Consider the following 21,827-nt stretch of genomic DNA (forward strand, 5'->3'; position numbering starts at 1 on the left):
GTGGGGCTCGAGGCACGGACCCATCCGGACGGACCCTCATTGAGAGGATGTGCGCACGACATCAAGATTGAGCAAGACAGAGATCATCGCTCGTGACCTGTCGTCCACGGAACCAGGTTGATGCTGCCATCAAGAAGGCAGTTGAAGTTCATTACCATCAGCTGAAAATTGCAGAGGATCCAGAAGTGACTCCGCAGGAGACTGACACAGCTGTCAGCTCCCCTGCCTCCCCCTACGGTCGACCCCTAGACTTCCACGCCCTCCAGAAGGGTTCTTGGTATGCCTGGCTTTGCCCTCATTTCTCTCGCTAGAGAGCTTGGCCTCTTGATCACCACAACAAAAATTGGCTTTTTCCTAAACCAAGGCCACCCTTGATATGGCCGCTAACATTGGGGAGCCTTCCTTTATGACAATATTACACCCCAAACTGACAAATGGTTGGTAACTTGAACATTTACAAGAGACTAGGATGGCTGTGAGTTAGCCCAATGACGGGATTATTGTAGGTCCACTTCCCAGGGGCCCACCCAATGCAGCCGAAAAGGAGTGCGTGGTGCTGGGAGTGGGTGCAGCCTACATGGCCTAAGACAGGGCTCTCACCCTCCTTTCACCCACATCAGAGTCCCTTGACGTTGCCCATCGTCGACAGCCTAAAGCCTTCGACCATCGATGTGACTCGTCTCACATCAGTGTTTTGGGGTTGTGAACTTGTCTAAGACCCCCCATAATTAGACATCCAAATTCAAAACTCACATAGTTGGGATTGAACATAAGACACCTTCTCTAACTAAACAGAGAAGGGGGAGATGCCAGAAGCCAGGACCCTCGCCCTTACCCTTACCCCCTACCTTTCCCCACCTGCACAATGTCCTCTGAAGCTTGGCAACTGCAAGATCCTGCTTAGCAACTACAGATAGACTCAAAGCAGAGTACCATATCTTCTTAAGAATAGCAGGGAGACCATAACTCAAGCAGTGTACCATATCTTCTGAAGAACTGCAGGTAGATCATAATTCAAGGCAGTGTACCATATAGACCATGACATGTTTCAATGCACAGGCCAAGAAGATTTTGTACTTTTCCACCACCTGGACCCTCTTACCCCCTCCCCTTGTAAAACATGCTATAAAAAAGCATTTCATGTTCAAAAAAAAAGAAATTAAAAAAAAATAATAAAAATAAAATAAAATAAAAGGACAGCCTTGAGGGCATGTCCAGACAACTGACAAAAATGCACTTCCAGTTCATTACAGAAGCCTGGTCTGAAATGGTTGTTAAATTAAGTTTACATGCATAACATTCAGAACCTACTCTTTGACTCAGTATTGATTTTATACTAAACTTAGAAATAGTGTAAATTATCTACTTGACAGTTAACACTACCCATCACAGCTAGTTTCTAGCTGCTCCAGGTAAAGTTTGAATATACAAAATACAAAAAGATTTGTCATGATAATGCAGGAATTGTGGCTGTGTGGGGACAAAATGGAGAGGGGAAAAAACTTGGTGCTCAAGTGGGATGGTACATAAAGCCACTTCCAGGGTCATCGTGTAAGCCATCCCTATGGACTGCTACACAGGAGCATCCCCTCATCTTCCATTAAAGAGCACTGCAAGCAGTAAGCAACTGGGAGCCCACTCTGGGCCACGCCTGTAGGATGGCATAACAAAGTCATTCAAAGCTTGGCTACTTGTAAAAAAATGCTCAGAACAAAGCTCCAACTACTCAAGTTCCTCATTATGTCAGTCTTGCCCCTTCTATTTAGAGATTTCAAGACAACAGACATCGGGGTGCCCTTTGCCTGTGCTGTTTCCCTACTCAGCCGTGCCAGTCTCAGATGACACTTCCCCCTCAAGGCAATGCAGGCTTCTCTCAGCTGGAGAAGTAAATGCTTATTAGAATTCTGCATGTGCGTCCTGGGAACTGCATCCTGCATGTTCCTGAGCTGTCCTTGCGTCGTTAGCACAAACGCTTACCCATAGCTGACAAGAGACATAAGGCTACCATAGGTAATTGAGTTTCCAGAGCAGTAGATAATAAAACTGGAAAGGCCTGGCCTTGGTCCTTACCTTGCTCAGAGAGCAGATAAGCAGAACTGTGCTTTCCTTCCCCGATAATGAGACAGGAAAGTTTGGTCTTAAACTACTTGACTATCCCCACCCCACCCCACCCCACCTATGAACTCTTAAATTTTAAAATATGCTCCTTTACTTCATGATCTTATTTAAGCTTGGATTATATTTCCACTTTAATCAAACTCGGTGCTCATTTTGAAACTTTGCATTAAAAAGAAGACACAGATGCTGGCTAGAATGATCCCACTAATCTATTACATCAGTCAAACAACTGCAGGCTGCCCTAGGTGAAGGAGAGACACTTGCAATTGTGATCAAAATCTTTCTTGCTTTTCTTCAAATGAAGTTCTCAAAGTACAGGATCTGAAACAACTAAGAAAACATTTTCTCCAATTTAGACTCATGTTGAATTGCAAGAAAAGACCCACTGAACGAATATGAATTTACCTAACTCAGGCAAAATCCTGCATTGTTCCTAGAATGTGCCCCTCCACTTAGCTACAGTGTAATTTTCTTCTGCTGCCAAAGGTCGTAAAGGACATCCCTGAGGGCATGTGCAGATAGCCAACAAAGATGCATTCCCAGACTGAAAACAAATCCTGGTCTGAATTCATTAGTTAAATTAAGGATACATACATAACATTCAGGACTCACTCTCTAAGTATTGATTTCATACTAGATTTGAAAATTTGTAGAAAGAGCAAATAGGAATTTCTGGGATGCCAAAGGACATACAGGAGAGGAACGAAGAAAGCAATCTAAAAGACATTCCTTCCGGTGGATTGCAGGGGTCCATGAGAGTCCTGTTCACTGGTTGAAAATCAGCACCTGCTAGTCAACAAAAAACGTGAATGAAAAGAACATATTTGAAGCTTCTGCTTTTAAAAGGCAGCACCTACATTTTACTTTCACCTCAGTGTGACGGATGGAGTCCCCTGTCTTGGCGTCCTCATGAATGTTTCTGATTCATTCACTCAGCACACATTCTGTAAGAACTCCGGACGGGCTGTATATTTGAGGATGTCTTCTGCACCTCTGTGCTTTTGCAGGCTTTCCGGTTGTAGTGCTTGACACACATGAGGCAGTGTGGCCTCCATAAAGTGTGATCCAGTCTACTGGCGGAGGCAAGGTCCTCCGTGGGATAATTTGGGAAGTGCTACATACACTCTCCATCCTCTTGCAGATTTACAATGCACACCGATCCAACAGTGCTTGAAGGGCATTGTAGTCTGCAGGGATCACCTCTGCTCTGCTTTCGGCTGTGTGCATAGGCTAGTCTGAACGGCTTTGGTAGGCTCGCTCTCCATCTCTAGCTTGCCAGCATTGCCTCAGCCATCTTGACAATTGCCTCTTGTACACAGCAACCTCTCACTGTAGGGATCAGCAGATGTTTATGGCTGCCCACTCAGATCTACTTCTTCCTGCTGCCTTTATGGTTTCCTGATTGGTTCAGGTGTCTTCCCTCCACCATATACAACATGTTCTTGAGGGAACGAACACTAACTTCCTGTTAGCTATACAAGTCTGAGGGTCACTACTTCTTGCCTGCTTGTGTTTTACTGAGAGCTTAAGTGTGAATTTTCATCCTCCTGAGGTGTTTCTAGCAGTGTGCCGGACACTAAGTGGACAGTATGACCTGTGGTGGCATCCACTTCCCAAAAGACATAAAGGACATGAATGATCTGGGGACTTGGACCCACGGGATCAAGGCCATGTTGAAACCAAGTTTTCACCTGGACTTCCTGTATATGAAGCAAGAAATTCATCTGAGCCAATTTGATTGAGGCTCTCTTAACTCATCATTGACGTCATCCAATGGACACAGCCATTTAAATACAAAGACCCCATGCCTGCCTAGGAACCCTCTGAAACCTTATGGGAATCTATCTCCAGAAAGTGTTTGCCCCTTTTGCCAAGCCTCCTTGAAGAACATTTGTATTGGGTCTGGTTTTTAATCTGCCTTGGCCTCTGTGCATGGGCTCACCTTCACATTTGATTCACACTGTGTCCCTCCACCCCCATGACTACCAGGGCCCACGGATGATGGCTAGTGTTACTGTCATTGACTTGCCTGAAGGTGCTGCACACTGCCTCTTTAGTGTTATTCTAGCTCCCAGGCCTCTCGGGACCACTCTCAACATGGTAGTCCTGCCCCACCAGTGTCTGTCAGGTTCTTCCAAGCATCTTTCATGAAGTAAAAAAGTCCTTTGCAGGGGTTTAAGCAGTATGGGATGTTTTGTGCAGAGGTCCTGTTTCTCTCAACTCAAACCATGCTTACCTCATACCTCTGTCCTCCTGAAGTCACCTCAGCTTCCAGCCTTAGCATCTCATGAAATACAAGCCAGACAATGAAGAAGAGAGCTGGGGAGGAGAATTATGGAGACACGGGGTGAATGGGAAGTGTGCTAATGATGCTGAGCTGTTTCATGGAAAGTCATAGGACTGAACCTAGGCATACTCAAATTACAGCAGCCATTTGTTGTCTAGCTTCTGTAACCTTGCCACACATTGTGGTTCCTCCTCTTCTGACATGATTTCTACCCCAATGTTCAGAATAATCAACAATAAGAAATAAGGTAGAAAATGTCCAAGACCCAACAAACAGTCATAATATATTTCTGCTTGTTGATAACCTACCAGTAACAAAACTTTGGCTTTAACATGGACTTATCTCTTACATACGACATATATCTTTCCAAGATGTAACTTACCTCCCAAGGCCATGTTCCTCAGCGGTGCTCAGTTTATGCTTTGTGCTGTAGCATAGTTTCTTATGAACTATGTTTTACCCAGGGACTAAAAGATGGACTGCAGACTTCACAGTTCATAGTGCCTGGAATTTCTGATTGCTAACTTCACTCAGATTTGAATTTAAAGAGAATTTAGACAATGCTGGGAGCAGAGGGTGATTGAAAAACACCCACACTCTGTTTTCAAAACAAATAAACTAAAAACCTGGGCAGTGATGGTGTGTGCCTTTAATCCCAGCACTCAGCAGCAGAGGCAGGTAGATCTCTTTATCTACAGAGTGAGTTCCAGTAGACAGTCAAGGGTACACAGACCTGTCCAAAAGACCAAAACCCACCAAGTAAACAAACAAGCAAACAAACAAACAAAACCTTACTGATAGGTTGGAATTCAACGCTTATTCTAGAACACAGAGCTCTATTTAACATGGAATTTGACAGCTTGTTCCTTTAAACACCCCTCATATTTATAGCTAACCCCACAACTCCATTGTAACAGCAAAGCTACACATTTCCCTTTCTTCCTAGCTCATTACTCCAATTGTCACTGAATGTCTTGAAACCAAAATTTCTTATTTTCTTGATAACTAAAGAAAAATTTAAATAATCTGAAGTTTTAGGTACCTGACCATTCCATATCCTTATGAAATGGGTTTTTTAAAAATCCATGTGACAGACTTCAATGACTAGATTTACTTTCTAAATTCTAACTTTGAAAGTACATTGGAACAGATTACAAAGTCAACTTCATAGGCATAGAAGGCTGGGATGCTGAGGTGATTCATTGATTAAACCTGGTAATATTAATTCAATTGCTAAATCACAGGTTGAAGGAAAGGACAAACTCTTGTAAATTCTCCTCTACCTCCACATATGTGTTCTTGAATGTGCATGATGGGCAAACACACAGACACATTGGGACAAACACACACACACACACACACACACAGAAAGAGAGAGAGGGAGAGATAGAGATACAGAGAGAGAGAGAGAGAGAGAGAGAGAGAGAGAGAGAGAGAGAGAGAGATTAATCTAAACATCAGAAACAAAATCAGAAGAAAAATTACAGACATTACAGACATACAAAATCAGAAGAAAAATTACAGACATACAAAAATTTTACTAGATAATATGGCAGTTGCATGGTCAAAAGAACTACCAGTGTATGGGGAAAACACCAGGGAATAAAAAGACACTAAAGATGCATGTTCCAAAGAAAGCCATATATAATACCAAAGAAGCAGAAGCTATGAAGACACAAATGCCTCAAGGTACTGAATGAAAGATGGGATGACTCCTTATAAACTGATACTTTAAGGTGAGTCTGAGGTTGAGGTAGATAAGGCAGATAAAGTACCTGCCCTCTCCTTGTTTTATGAAGAGCAGAAAAGTCTTAAAAAGAGTCACCCTTAAAGCATCAGGATTAAGAGACCAATATAGTCTGTGTCTGACACAGCACATAACCACCATCAGAATAAATGGAACCAAAAAAGTCAAAACATAGAAGACAAACACTCAGATGAATAAGTCAAAAGAAGTATCCATCAAATTACTGCCCAGACTCAACATTCCCCATTTACACCATGGACTGGAGTGAGAATTTTGGTTTCTTTGAAAAACATTGAAATTGAAATATGTTTTCATTTTAATCTCAAGTGTGGGATATGGGGCTGCTTCAGATTGTCCACAGAAGCTGACTATAATTTGCCTCATGCTCTAGCAGGGGAATAACTTTGCTAGCCACAGATAGTTTCTGATTGTGTGATGTTTGGAATTCTGGGGACTTCTCAAAGTGTGTATAAATGCTAGGGCCCTGAGAAGCAGGACGGGTTCTTGGTTCTTTGCAGTTTGATAAGTTGTTGCATGCAAAGAAGAAACAACAAAAAGAAATTAGATAGCCTGATGGCAAATATCAAATTTGCCCCCAAGGAACTAAACAGCCCAATCAACAGGAAATAGTCTAAGGATAATGTTTTTCCCCACTATCCCTTTTTCTCTCTTATCTAGTGTTACGGGGCTCAAACCGTGGAAAAACAGTGGAAGAGGGTGGAAGAAAGAAGAACTCAGAATAGCAAATCACTGACTATAATGGATACTGCAAAAAACACATCTTTGTCTTTAGTCTTAACTTCTTATAGGTTAGGGGTCAGAAAGTTTTTTCTGTACAAGATTCTTGCCAAAGACTACATCATCTCTTCTGGCCCTAGCTATCCAGGATTGAGGCAGAGAAGTGTATACAGAAACAAATGGGAGTGACCGTGTTCTAATGACATTTTATTAACAAGACTAGGTTGTGGAATGGATTGGACTTATAAGCCATAGTTAGCCAATCTATGTCAGAGATGAGCCCAAGCAAGGACAGCATCACTAGTGGGTTCTAACAAAGTAGCCACCTTTCCAATGGCCCATGCTGGGGGTGGAGAGACATTCTTTTTTAACACATGAAAGAGCAGAAGTGGGAAGGAAAGAAATCAAGATTCTAGAAATAGCAAAGAGATGTTCACTTGACATTCTGAAACTGTGCTATAAATGGGAGAGGACAGCAAGACCAAACATTTCATTGCATATTTAGAGTTCTTCCGCTGGACTTCACATCCAGAGAAGAGTAGGCGCCTGGACTGGGGAAGAAAATCCTTCAGTTTCTTGTGTGTCTTGGTAGGTTGCTGCTGACGGTGATCATGATACAGTGACATCTCACCCCCTTGACCACGGAAGTTTCCTGACTTTCTCAATGCCCTCGTTGCATTTACCCTCTCTGAAGTGTCTCTTCCCCCACCCCAATCCCTGCAAAAAGGAAAACCAAACAAAAACTCAGTCACATCAGCATAAAATTTTATTCTTTCAGACAGCACGTATCACCCATGGTGCCTGGAAACACAAATTTAGTGACACTGGTAAATGTGCTTCATCAGAGGCCTCCACATTGTCAAGAAACACGTAGCATGCATTACACTATAGAACTCAAAGGTTTGCACCCCACCCCCAACCATCCCGTAACTGGCAAATGGAGTCATAGAATTTTAACTGGAAATTGCCCTCCTACAGCTGCCTTTTTCATTGACTAGGTGGTTAGTGGGTACTACCGTTTGAATCTTGACTATTACAGGGTTAAAGTTTTGGTCCTCAGCCCATTGGTGCCATTAAGGAGGTGGTTGAGTCTTTAGGAAATGGGGTGTAGTAGGATTTGGGACGTTGGGAACATGACCTTGAAGGGTACTGTAGAATCTTACCTGCATGCTCACTTTCCCACCCCTGATTCTTTCTCTTTTGCCTTCCTTTCCCTTTAGTATAAAGAACTATGTATATGAGTGTTTTACCTGCATATGTCTGTCCACCACACGTCTGCAGTACTCACAGAGGCCAGAAGAGAGCATTGCATCTCCTGGCACTGGAGTTATCAGTTGTGAGTGCTGAGAATCAAATCTGGGTCCTCCTGGAGATCAGTCACTGCCCTTAACTGTTGAGACATCTCTCCAGTTCAGCCTCTCCCCTTTTCAAGTTTCTATTAGGAGTGGCTACTCACTCCCTTAACACAGGCCCTAAACCAGAATATACTGCAAACTCCAAAACTGTGAGTCCAAACAAACCATTTATCTTTATAAATGGATCATCTCAGGTACTTGTTACAGTAATGGAACAATCACACAGTAGAGACTTTGTTCCCATGGGTAGAAGGGTTTCATTTTGGAGATGCTCTGAGCTAGCCACAGAAAACAGAGAGTCTGATCCAGCAGCCTCTGAGGGAGTTCATGAGGTCAAAAAGTCCTTCCAGGTGAAGGCCTGGTCAGGCCAGGGCTTATCAAGCTACGGTTGTTGTCAACAATACTGGTTGGATCTCCTTAGAACTGATAGAATGCAGCATCCCTGGACCAGAACACTGGAAGGTAGGTAGTCCTCTTGGTTCCTACCAAGTCCTCATGCTCCGTGCTGTGATCACATGCAGGAGCATTCCAGCAAAGCAAACCTTTGCCTTCTACTTTGCAGTCCAATGTGTCTTCTTTATCAAGTGCAATATGGGCCTTCCCTCCAGAGTTCTCTGTTCCACTGTTTCTGTGCGTTACATTGCTGGTCTCTGCTCCTCTTGGGAAGAGCAACATCAGAGCAAGGGAAGCATGAAGAGCCAGGCCAGCACCAGGAGGTAGGGTCTGGGGACACCGGGGACACTGCTTCCAGACGTCCTCTGCGCATGCATTACAGCGAAGACTGCATTTGTGTGGTTGGTGGGCAACTCTACATTACAGATCATTCCTTCACAGCAAGACCTACACTCCTGTGTACAAGGAGGGAAGAGGAATAGGAGTGAGGAACAGGGAGGAGGAAGAAACAAAAGCAAACAAACAAAAGAAAGACAGGCCCTGGAGTTGATAGTCCAGCCTGTGGGTACCCTTCCTCTGCTAAGCAAAGACTACCATGAGAGTCTTCATCCTAATTCTTGAAGTACCTGTGTCAAACTCAAGCCTAAATGAAGCAAAGAAGGGAAACTGAATTAGACTGCCTAGTTGTCAGATCTTGAAAGATTTATTAGAAAACAATGAAACCAAAGTGAAAGTCAGGAACCTTCTGGACTTATTGGTCTCTTTCTTAGTATTATTTGCTAGGTGATAACGTTGACTTGCCATTGTCTGTGCCCTCACCTCGGTCCTGTAACAACTGCAGTGATAATTTGCTAAAATAAAAACTAAAAACAAAATAAAGTTTCCATTCTTAAGAGTGCTTTCAAGGGAAGCAACCTGTGACATCAATAGTGATGCATGCCTGACCTGAAGCCATGACTTCATGAACTGGCCACTCATACATGTTTCCAGGCCAATGAAGCAGCAGAAAGGCAGCAACTTCAAGAACGGCCATGAATGGCTGTCCAGCCAGCTGCCCATCAGATTTACCCAGGGGAAAGTTTTTATTTTCCTATTCAAATCTTGCTATGTAGCCCAAGCTGGTTTCATACTCACAGTCCTCCTGCCTCAGCCTCCAGAGTACTGGGATTACAGATGTGAGCCACTGCACCCAGCCTGGTTACGTTCTAGAGATCTTGATTCCCTAGACCTCTATGTGAAGTTCCACTTCAATCAGTCTAGGCTGCTCCTTCCAGCCTCGCCAGCTCACTTCACCGTTGCTGTCATGTGGCCCTTGCATGTCCAGAGCCAACAGTCACTAAGTCAGAGTCAGTGACTTATATGCTACATTGAATTCCAGAATCTCATGAAATATATTTTCAAATTATTTCCCTTCAAACTTTAGGATCTCTGCATATAAGAGAACACTTTTGTTTGTGGTGATAGAATGAGAATATTAAAGAGATAAATTAATCCAATACATATCTAAATTTATCTTATTCTCTTAGACTATTTCTCCTCTGAGCAGAAATGCAGAGGGAGACAAAGTTTCAATGGCAAATCTGTTCCTGTTTTTTCTTTTCTATCTTCTAGTTACTCCAGGATGGGGTTGTAGTGATTTCTGGCCAGAAACAGAGCACATATCATCTAGACGCCAGTGCCCCTTACTCTCTGAAGGATGGGTTATTCCTGAGCTTCCAGCATGGGCTTCAGACTATTTGTGCAAGTTCTGAAGCCCAGAGTTTAGCTCTAGAGCCTGGAAATTAACATTTATTCTTAGCACCATTATTTATTTTTGAAGACAGAATATCGTCAAATGTCTGCTCTCATTGGCACCATTGTAGAATCTTTTTGTCAGAGTACAAACAAACCTAACACATTGCTTCTCCTTCTTGGTTCCCCCATGATGCATAACGTACCACCATCCCATGAAGTGTGGGAAAGTAACTCCATGCACACATAATCTTTACCGTGTGTTCCGAATCTCGGCTGTGTCGGCAGCCAACAAAATGACATTCATTTTTAGAGGCACACTTTTTAGTGATGGATGTACTTCTCCCACGGCTGGTGAAGTGATGAACCGTCAAACAATACTGTGTGTCTAGGAAATTTTAACAAGAATAAAAACAAATTTATTTCCTGTATTGCAAAAGAGACCCCTTGACCGTAATGCCAGAAAAGAGTAAAAATCGGAATAGTCTTAAGGCTCAGAGGTGAATGCTAGAGTTTCTGGGTGGTATTTCTGCCAAGACATCAGCTTCCAAAATACACATGTGTTTTGAAAATGAATATAAATGGGTATCCAGTTCCTTTGGCATTAGCTGAAGCTGAGAAAAAATGTGCAACGTTTTCATCCATCCTTGGGTCTGGTAATTGAATAGGCAAGTATTTATGTCCCTGGCCTGCCCTTTCTTCCTCTGAAGCATGTGTTCGGGAACTTTAAATTAAGACAAAACCTGTGAGCACAAAGACACAACATGTCTGGGGACATGGTGTCTCACTCATCATTTGCTTCTTATAGGTCTCCAGCTACATACCAGCTCACCCTTCTTCCTCGTCTTGCTTATTCAGATTCAAAGCCTTCTAGCATGTTTGACTATTCCTCATCAATGTACTCCACATTCCCTGGCCTTGCCACTTCCTGTCTCCCTGCTCTGTATAGTTAGCTCATTTCTACGTAGTTATCCTCACTGCTTTAACCATCCATTTTATGACTTAGCATTCTTGTCAGAAAGTAGACCTTATGGCATCATAGGATATTCTGTTTTAGTCCTGTGTCTCCTTGTCACTACCAAAGACCATGGAAATGCTTGCTAAGTTATTCACTATGGATTCCAATAGCAAATGACTGGGAGAAAATGACCCAAGATTGAGAAGACAAAGTGTGTGTCACAAGTACGTCTCCTTCGATCCTTTAAGAACACTGTGATTGTTTTAAAATGAAATCTTAATACTTACAGTGGCATTTTGATAACTTTAGTAAAATTTACAATGGCAAATACATTCATATTGTAGAAATACTCTGTTATCTTCTGTGTTCATTCTTTCAATCCTCACCATGAACCTTTGGAAGGTCATAGACCATATTAACATTCTTTATTGTTGTTGTTACTTTAGATCATATCTCATTATGTAGTCCTGGCTGTCTGAAGCTCTCTGTGTAGACCAGGCTGACATAGAATTCACACAAAGATTCTCCTGGCCCTGCTTCCCACATGCCATGGTTAAAGGTGTACACCACCATCTTATCCACAATCATACTGTTAGAAAAAGTTCTATAGGTGTAAGGTAGAATGCTAACCAAGGAAGGTGTCAAGGATTTGTGCTCTTAATCAGTACAGTTGGCTGCAACCCTGGATACTCATCCTTGAACTAGACAAAGGCAGTTGACATTGGAGTCTAAAGGAAAGGGAGGCATTACATATTTTGGAGAAGGCATTTAAATGTATACTCCAAACTCAGAATAAATGGAAACTGATGTCTGCTTGTGTTTATCCAGAGCCCTGTACACAGCCCACAAATGAAAGTAGCCTCTAACCAGTCAACACAAATGCTGTTGTAAATGAAACAAGAAATATCCATGTGGTCATGTCATGTTACATAGACAGCCTTTTAACAACACTGGCAGACCACAGGTGAGTCTTTATGGAGAGAGGGAAGCCTGAGATGACAAAGATCAACAGCTCCAGGCCTACTGCTGGAGATAAATGGCTATCATTTTCCTAAATAACATCAAAGGGAAACATAAGAAATGACACCTCAGTTATTATTCCAGATGGTTAATGTCTTGAGATTTCACTAGTGGGTGACCAAACAAATGAGCTCTCATGCTGTGCTGAAAGGTGGGGTCATTCCACAGTGGTCTATAAAAGTCTGCTTCTCAGATGGGCTTGGTAGAGTCAACTACACTCCCTTCGCTGTTGCTGACACTGGGCGTGAGAAGCTACTATCTCCTGTTTTTGCTTATCTATGGTTCAAAAGAGATGCTATTTGGGCTGGAAAAATAGCTCAGCACTTCTTACTTTTCTGAGGGAGCTGGGTTTAATTCCCAGCACCCACATGGAAGCTAACAAGCATCTATTAACTCTGATTCCAGGGGATCCAATGTGTTCTTCTAGTCTCCTTAGACTAGACATGCATGTGGAGCACAGACATATAAAGAAACAAAATATACATAAAATAATTGAATCTTTAAAAGATTTCTTAAATAAACAAAAGAGATGATAGTCTAAAACTCAGAAGCAGGTAAAAGGCTTTGGTTGATAAACCACAAATTAGAGCATTATGCACAGACACAGTAAGCACAGACTTTGAGAAGCAATTCAAATAATGGCATAATCCATAAAGGGAAGACCAATGAACAGGTAAACTTTAAAGCTATTCTAACCAGTCTACTTGGTTTTTAGCAGAAATTTAAAGAAGTAGTTAAAGAATTATGTTAGTTATCAACCAACCTTAAAACTTTAAAATAATTGTAACCAGTCTCTTCTGAGTGGATTTAAAGTCTACTCTATTAGATGGAATTTATGCCTGGTCCTATTAACTGGGCTAAAACCTGGTGGCTAGCTAGGTCCTAGGTCCTAGGAGAGAATCTTCTGCTATTTTCTGCTAAATGAACATAGCAATAAATTACCCCCAAGTTCTTACCTTTATACCCATAGATTAGTACATCTCCGAACCCTCACCAAAGAATCATATTTTTACAGAACAGAGCGATTACTACAGAGAGTCACAACAGGCCAGTGTGCAAAAGATAAGAATGTAGAATGCTTGGTGCTAAAGAGGACAGCTGTATCCCAGCCCCTACTTCCAAGGCTCGGGGATTATCATGGAGAAGAAGGGGACAGAAAGATTTTAAGAGCCAAGAGGAGTCGGTATCTGCAGTGAAACAGTATTTGCCAGCCATGACAGGGCCATTGCACACATGAATGCACGGTGGCTCTGCCTGCACACAAAAGAACTGCATAAGCTCGAGCCAAACAAAACTCTACCACAGTTGAGGAAGGAACCCAGGAAATCCTACTCCTAGCTGAATAGCTCTCAGTGATTGATGACTGTTCAGGTTTCTTCAGGATGTGGCCCCTGAGAGGATACTTATGAGCTAACATATTGTCCGTCACCCATCCCCACTCACTGTACTCAGTGGGTTAAACACACACACACACACACACACACACACAGACAGACACACAGACACACACACACAGACACACACACACACACACACACACACACACAAAACCCTTAAATTCAAGGGAAAACAGAGGTATATGTAGGGGAGTGAGGTTAGGGAGAAACTGGAGGAGAATGAAGAGGATTTTATTAAAAGGAGTTATATGCGTGTATAAAGTCCTAAATAGAAAGGAATCATTCAGAACACTGAGAAAAATGTTTGTGGACACATGAAGGAAGATCTACACAATCACACATGTACAAGTATGTAATAATATAATAATTGCTTCTTCTAGAAACAAAGATAATAAGAAACACTGACCATATGGATACTACAGGCATGAACATTTAACTTAGCAGTAATTCTCAGTAATATATCCAGTAGGATTTTTTTTTTACGGGGGTGGAGGCAATTCCACAGGTTTCCTATATCTGCAAAAAAATTAGGCCATTCTACTACTACAAATACCGCAATAGAAACTCTCAAAGATTCATGGTAATAGATGAAAATCAGTAATTTCTAATTCTGGAGGTCTATTCTGCTCTTTGTTTTTCTTAGGCCATTGCATCTGACAACCTAAAATCAGAATATAGTCCAGTCTCGTTACAGTTCCCTCAGGTCCAAAGTCCTAACAGCATATTCTCTCTGTTTTACTTCCAGCTTTGTATGAAAACATTCAGTTTCTTCACAACTCAATTTCTACCACCTGCAGGTAGTTGCCATCTCTTCCAACCAAACACTATGACAGTCTCCACTTGATGTATTCTTTGACTCCTGTCCCCAGCTGTCCAACAGCAATGTTTCAGGTCATGGTCTGCATTGTGCATTCCAACTTCCATACTCTATCAGGCAAAGAAATCTCTGCATGTCTTTGCACTAGCCTCTCTCGGTTTGTTCCTCTGTGTCCCACTGTGCCACAGTGACCAACCAGTCTCTTTGTGTTCACTGAAAAGTCCACACACCTATTGCCTCTGGAAGCCTTTACAGTTGAGAGTTCCCTTCCAGTCACACTTTTTCTTCAGACTTCCTTCTTTTGCCCATTCAGGTCTTTGTTTTAATGTCTATTGAGAAAGGATTCCCCATGGCTACCTCGTCAAAGGCATCTATTCCTCTTTCAGCAAGTATTTACTGAGTGCATATTAGGAGCCGGGCATAGGCACTGGACTGGGCACTGGAGACGTGTCAGTAAACTACCAAAGATAATCAGATGTTTGTTAGGGGAGTGAATGAGCTTCCTAAGCAACACTGAATCTCTAGAGTAGAGTACAGAACCCTTTCTTTGCTCTAAGCCAGTAAGTATGACTTTCCTAGGGTATCATCAAGCATCAGACATTTCTGGAATTGTTTGAATGCCTTAGTCTACACTGTGGTTTCTGACTTTTTGATAAACACCTTTTAAGAAATCTTTTCTCATGATACATACAACTGCATGCTGAGTGTGTGTGTGTGTGTGTGTGTATGTCTCTTTGTGTGTGTGTGTGTGTCTGCGTGTCTGTGTGTCATCCATCCCTAGGTTCTCTCAGGATACTCTTGTCTACACAATCTTTCACAAGAGATCCAGGACCCCATTAGAATCCCGTTGGCCTATGTTGGCATACTAATCTATAATATAAGACATCTCCCTCCAGCTAAAAGGAGGATCTAAATAAATGAGGTCACAAAAGAACCTGGAAGAGTCTTCGAAGCTCGGATACTCACCCTGTGGACACCACTTATCTTCTGCCCATCGATTGCAGTTATAATTGTCTGCTGCATTTTCACAAGTAAAACACTTGAAACTGTTTGGGAATGGTGTGGCTTTAAAAAGAATAAAGTAACGTCACAAAAGGACAAAAATTTTCAAACACCAAAAGCACAAAATTCGCAACGTTATTAGATGAAACAAAACATACAAGACATCCTCCTCTTTGGAATGCCTGTGTCCCAAAATGGAATGGCTCCACAAGCTATTTTAAAAGATCTACTATATGATTCTATTAGTACTTACTCTTCAGAAATAAAAGGGGTTGAGACAGAGGGCAAGGATGGTAGTGGAATTTGAGATTATATAACATATACATACACAGATACAGACACAAAACATATTCGCACATACATGTGGAGGAGCTAGATAGACACAGATTCTTTGGAACATCCTGAAGTATACAGAAAATAAAAAATGAAGAACAGCAATGACATACACCTCATGTAGGGCTAGGATGAAGACATCCCTCATCCTGCCTGTACATCATCAGCACCAGTAAAGCAAGAGAAGAGGAAAAAGGAAAAGAAGAACATCTCCCACATCTCATCATCGGGATTACTATTTGACTACTACACTAGAGACAGAACTTTGATGCAACATTAATCCTGTATAAAATGGTAAAGAAGACCCAGGTCATTCTCTCGTCTCAATTTCAAACCTCCTGATGAGTTTGAGTTTTCAAAAAGGGTTAATATCCATTTGGAAGAATGGGTGTGCCATTTCTGCAGGAAATTTCCATAGCCAATTATCTCTGATGAAGAAATCAACAAAGATTCCTGAATTTCCTCTGGCAGGTCATCAGAGACAGTGCTCACATGAGTCTTACTTACACTTGTGTTCTTAAAGGAGAAGCCTTGTAAAACAGTAGCAGGAGGCCACTATTCTAAAGAAGAGAGAAGCTTTTCGTCACTGCACTCTTATCCCAGCATTCACTCTAGGTAAAACCAATCATTCTAGAAAGGTGTGGTAGATGGAAACGGGACACCAAATGAACACAGAATGAGGACCACAGCCCCTACTTACGATCAAGAGGGGGCCTCACATTGTAGAAGTTGATGTTCTTAGCAAACACCCAGTTCTCTGAGATGATCAAGATCTGAAGGATGGTCACAGCTAGAAGGTGGCAGAAGAGCAGCATTCTGTCCTCCCTGATTGGACAAGTCAAAGTCGTGTGTCTGCCATGGAAACACAGACTGGGTCAGCTCATTTGTTTTTATACATCAATGAAGGTTATGTTCTGCACCAGCTTGGAAAGCTCCAAGATTCCACCTGTCAAAAAGGGTCAGGACCACACATATCATTCAGATCAAAATTAAGTAATTACTGCCTTCTACTGGCCTGATAAAATGTCAACAGGACACTCAGTGTTCCTCTCTGTCCAGGAACACAATCTTCTGGTACTGGCCTAGCTACACCTCCTTTGTCTGGAGATAGCTAGTTGATGATCTGCATAACAATGGAACTTTTTTTTTCTTCAATCAACTCTGGTTCCTGGTTAATTTACCTGGAGTCACTTCTTTCTGAAATCCTTTCTCTAAATAAACAGAGGAATTTGATCAATTTTTCAATGCCATCAAATCCTGAGAGAAACCACGAAAGTAAAGTTAGTGGAGCAAATAGTGACTAAGGCACAGAAAGTCTGCACTACAGTCTCTGCTGATCCTAGAGCTTACAGACAGAGAGTAGAGAAGGGAGCAGCATTAGAGGTGCCAGCTCCTCCTACACCTGTCACACTGGGTGCAAGGACAAGCCACCAGGATGCTCCAGAGGAAGCCATGAAAGTAAAGTACTGGAAACAATATAATGATACTCCTGGTCCACAAACATTATTGCCTATGTTCATAAGGGATTGAAACTCAAAGGAATGACAGAAATGCACGTGGCACTGAGTGAAGGACATGACCTTTTGGGACCCCACAGAACCCACAGACTCTACCCTTTGAAGCCAGCCTCGTGGGAGTAGGTAAAGTTGCAGTCTCATCACTGACAGGTTGTCTGGTCAGGGAAATGTGAGTGTGGGCTGCAGAAGACAATGTGCAAACTTGGAGTCCAAAGGTTCAGGTGCTGGATCTGTTGTTTACTAGCTTCCTGACCTTGGGCAAGCTCTTTAAACTCCATTAACCTCAATTTCCTCATCTGTAAAATGGCTTAATAATACCCATACTACCCACACATTTAGATAATTGTGAGCATCAAATACATGTTCAGATAGGATCACATAGCCTTATGTGAATAAGACACACATAATAAAGAGTTCTGCAGAAACACTAGAGTTCAATAGAATCAGCCTGACTCATTTTCTTCTTGCTGAATCAGCTATCGTGGTGGCTGAGGGAAATTTTCAAAGAAAAGTGGTTTGATATGCATATATTCGTGCATCATGGTTCTTCACATTAACTTTTTTTAAGCCAAGGTACTAGTGTGTGGGTTCCAAAATTCTGCTTCTTCTCTTGTGGTGTTTGCATGTAAGTAACATGTAAGCAAGGGGACTGAACCGAATATCAGACAAAATGTTGTGGCAATAATCTTCTTTTCTTACAGAGGACCTTTCTGAAGACAAGAATGAGTCACTAAGGATGTAGTCGGTAAAAGAAAGCACACTGGTGGAATTTCTAAGAATACAATAGATTTGATTTAGTTTTATTTACATCAGCACATAGACCCAGAAATGCTAAATATATTTTCTAGTTCATTTTAATAAGTAAAATTGAAACTTTAGAAGCCATGCTTACAAATTTCATTATTGAAGGTCTTTCTGAGGAAATAGCCAGCTCCATTATCAAATCAAGTGGTTATACTGGAAAACAATTCTGCTTTTCCTATTCACACATTGAAAGTGGTCCATCTCAAAGCTACGATGAATCAACAGTCAAAGGTTAGAACCCAGTATCCCAATAGAGGCTCTTTATCATGGGGTGATGAGTTCTTTCCCCCTCAAACCTCAGAATGACTGTGCCCTAACAGCAAACCACAATGTCTGTGTAATATGAGCAGCCTCCTAAGATCATGGATTTCAGATGCCCACTGTCTATACTTAGATTCTCTTTCATAACTGAAGCTGTGGGACCTTAGATGAATTTCTGAAGCTTCCCAAGCCCAGCTTCGTTTTCTGTAGTACAGTCTTAAGAAACAGCAGTTTTAAAATGAGGTTTCCATGACTTCATGCCTATGAAGGCAGAGGCTGAGGGCTGAGCCACAGTTGAAGCTATGTTTGTTGAATGCTTTCTATTGGGTGGCAAAGAGCGTTGGCTCAAATATCTGTTCCAGACCCAACTCTTGTGATGCCTGCTTCAAGTTCATTAACCTCTCAATAACACAGACTTTGAGCTATGAAATGGGAATGGTAATGTTTCTTTGTAGACATGTCGGAATAAAATTGGCTAAAGAACGTACAACATTTGAATTATTTAGTTGGTTATGTGCCTGGATTTTGGGTAATTCTTGTAAGCATTTACTGTGAGGTGAAAGGCTCCCAGTTTAAAACTGCAACTCAAAATCCCTGGTTTTCTAAAGTAATTTCCCTTTGAAACCAAAGCTTATTCATTCATTCTACATGTCATTATTGGCATCCTCTATGGGTCACACACTGTTAGTATTGACTTTCCAACAATGCCCTTTCTTTCCTGAGAACTGCATTTTTGAGGGAAAGGGCAACTCAAGGGAGTGTGTAATTTCAAATTATACAGTTATAAATGCCATAAAGGCAAAGCAATATGGTGATACCTTAGTAGGAGGGGAGGGGCTGTATCACATATGACAGCCTACGCACACCTCTCTGAGTAAGTGACATCTGAGCAGATGAATTAAATGAAGAGAAGACACAAGCTAAAACCAAAATCTAAAGAAAAGCAACCTAGATCCTATGGAAGGAACTCCAGAAAACAGGTCTGGATCATGGCTCAGCGATAAGAGCAGCTACTTGCTGCACATGAGGGCATGAGTTCAGATCCATATGAAAAGTCAGATACTCTACAAGTACCAGCTATACCCCACATGCATACCTGTAACTTGGTGTTGTGTAAGTGGAGATAGAAAGACTGACCAGGCTTGCTGGCTGTCGGTCCAGCTCCTGGTCTCTCATGGACAAGAAATGAAGAATGATATAATAGGACACCAGTTCCCTTACCTGGCTTCTGCATCATACATAGGTATGACCATCCACGCACATACCTCATACACATCCATGTACACAAACACACACACAAGGGTAGTGGCAGGTGTGTTTCGAGCACTCAGTGTACTGGTTTGGGAAAATGGATAGCTAGTGGATGAAACCTTATTACATAAGCACTTACCATAAAGATTTGGATCCAGGAAAATCAAGAAGTTGGAAAAAAACACAAATGTTGTATGTTTGTGTAGAGACATTCCCAAATCCCTAGTCTTGTTTGTTGCTTCTGGAGTAGAAGGGATGCAAGGAATGGTTAAGGCAGAGGATCCACCAAAACGTTCTCTGAAGGGCTCAAACTACTGAATGGAGCTCAAACGGCCTAGTCAGCAAAGGCTTGGTGAGCGTGAGCTCTAGCACCCATGTGAAAAGCCAAGCAGGCCAGTGTGTGTCTATGATTTCAGCTAGGGAAAGTGGAGACAGGGGGATCCCTAAAGCTAACTTGTCAGTCACCCAATCAGTGACATCCAGGTTCAATGAAAGATTCCCCAGGTTCACTGAAAGATTGAGAAGCTTGCTTTCTGACCTTTATAAGCACAAGCATACTTGTGCGCACATGTGTACCTCTCCACCCACCACACACAAATACAAGAACAAGCTAACAAAAACCTAGATGAACAAGTCTAAACATAAGACTTACTTTATGGATTCTAACTGGATTATTACCATTGTGCAACTGGGAAATTTGAGGCTCGGAGGCAGGAGACTTCCACTGTTATAGTAAGTAGCCCTTCAAAATGTTCCAGATGGTAACTTTTTATTATTAGCGATCTACAAAACAGAGAGGGTTTGAGTTCCATGGAGCAGTATCTACACAGCCTAAATATATTCTCATTTCTACTTTAAAGAGAAACTGTAAAGCCTTATTCTAGCAATAGTCTCTGAAACTGAAAAGGTTTGCCTGTCAAATGATGAACCAACAAAATAAAAGTGTCTTCTATTTCCTGAGCAGGTTTTATAAAGTAGTACCGTACACTGTCTCCTAACATCAGTGTCTGTCTTTTTCCGTATACAGACTTGCGTTACCACGACTGTTTTATTTCTCATCAGCAGATGGCATTAGGGTAGTGAACAAGTAAATGGTTAAATAGAGTGTCCTGGGGTTGCTGTACATTGAGAATCATAGAGCCTCTAAAACAAAATACATCTATGTGGGCATTGCTGGGCAGGTACTCACTGCTGACTCTGTCACAGGCAAGGTTACATGGGAGCTTGTATTTTGTTCCTTGGAGCGGGTGGAGTCTATAGTATGTGTTAGAGTCAACCAGGCTATTTTCTCCAAGGCCACTGCACAGACTAATGTTGCTTCTTCATGTAGGATGAGGTGTAACCCGTAAGGTTCCCAAGGTAATTGGTAAAACTGTGTGTGTAGATATATCTTCCTGGTGAAGGAGCTCAAACGGTTCTGAGACCCACATAATGGTGAAAAATGCAGCGTAGTGCTTCAGAATATAGCTGTAATGATTTTGCTTCCTGTGAGTGTATTCTTTTATTCTGACACTAAGACAAAAGTTCCACTGTACACCCTAGGATATATGTCTACCCCCCTCACACTCAAGCTCTAAATGTCTTTCTCCAAGAGAGCTTACTGCTCTCATCCATGTTTTCCAGAGACATGCTTGGGCAAAAACCCTGTGTGTGCGGTGCTGGCCTTCCCTGTGTTCTGAGTCCCTTCTTTAAATGATACAATAACTTGCTCCAGAATGCAAACAGTTTCTTTGCCAGGAGAGGAGAGAGATTTCTTCGAGGCACGTTTGTAAAGATACAGGAAGCAACTCTCAGGCATTCCAGAGAATGGCAGGTAGCCAGATTTGTAAGTTAAGGAACCCCCTCCTGAGACTGGCCCATACCTGCCCAGAATAAAAGACTTGATTCATGGGAGGGCGCTTGTGAACCATGGTTCACAAGCGGGACAACTTCCCAGGCCCCGGTGCTCTTAACATGCCATCATCACCTGAAAAGCTTGTGAGGACCTCAAGAAGCAGCATACAGCTGACAGCTTTTGAGGCAGTAAAAAGACCCACAATTCAGGGCGACCTCGGAAGTTGTCCCGCTTGTGAACCATGGTTCACAAGCGCCCTCCCAT

General features: G+C 42.1%; 1 protein-coding gene across 1 annotated transcript in view; it reads right to left on the bottom strand.

Annotated features, from left to right (window-relative positions):
- Positions 1-8,919: 8,919 nt before the first annotated feature.
- The window catches only part of Lypd6b (LY6/PLAUR domain containing 6B), a 52,139-nt gene continuing 39,231 nt past the window's right edge, over positions 8,920-21,827 (bottom strand). Inside the window, exons 3-6 of the mRNA XM_028769300.1 lie at positions 16,597-16,748; positions 15,528-15,626; positions 10,627-10,757; positions 8,920-9,093 (exon numbers count right to left, since the gene is read on the bottom strand). Of these exons, the coding sequence (XP_028625133.1) occupies positions 8,920-9,093; positions 10,627-10,757; positions 15,528-15,626; positions 16,597-16,711 (519 nt within the window). The 5' untranslated portion in view covers positions 16,712-16,748. The remainder of the gene's footprint in view (positions 9,094-10,626; positions 10,758-15,527; positions 15,627-16,596; positions 16,749-21,827) is intronic.

The sequence above is a fragment of the Grammomys surdaster genome, unplaced genomic scaffold (assembly GCF_004785775.1).
Source record: "Grammomys surdaster isolate TR1022 unplaced genomic scaffold, NIH_TR_1.0 191, whole genome shotgun sequence".
In the NCBI taxonomy this organism is placed as follows: domain Eukaryota; kingdom Metazoa; phylum Chordata; class Mammalia; order Rodentia; family Muridae; genus Grammomys; species Grammomys surdaster.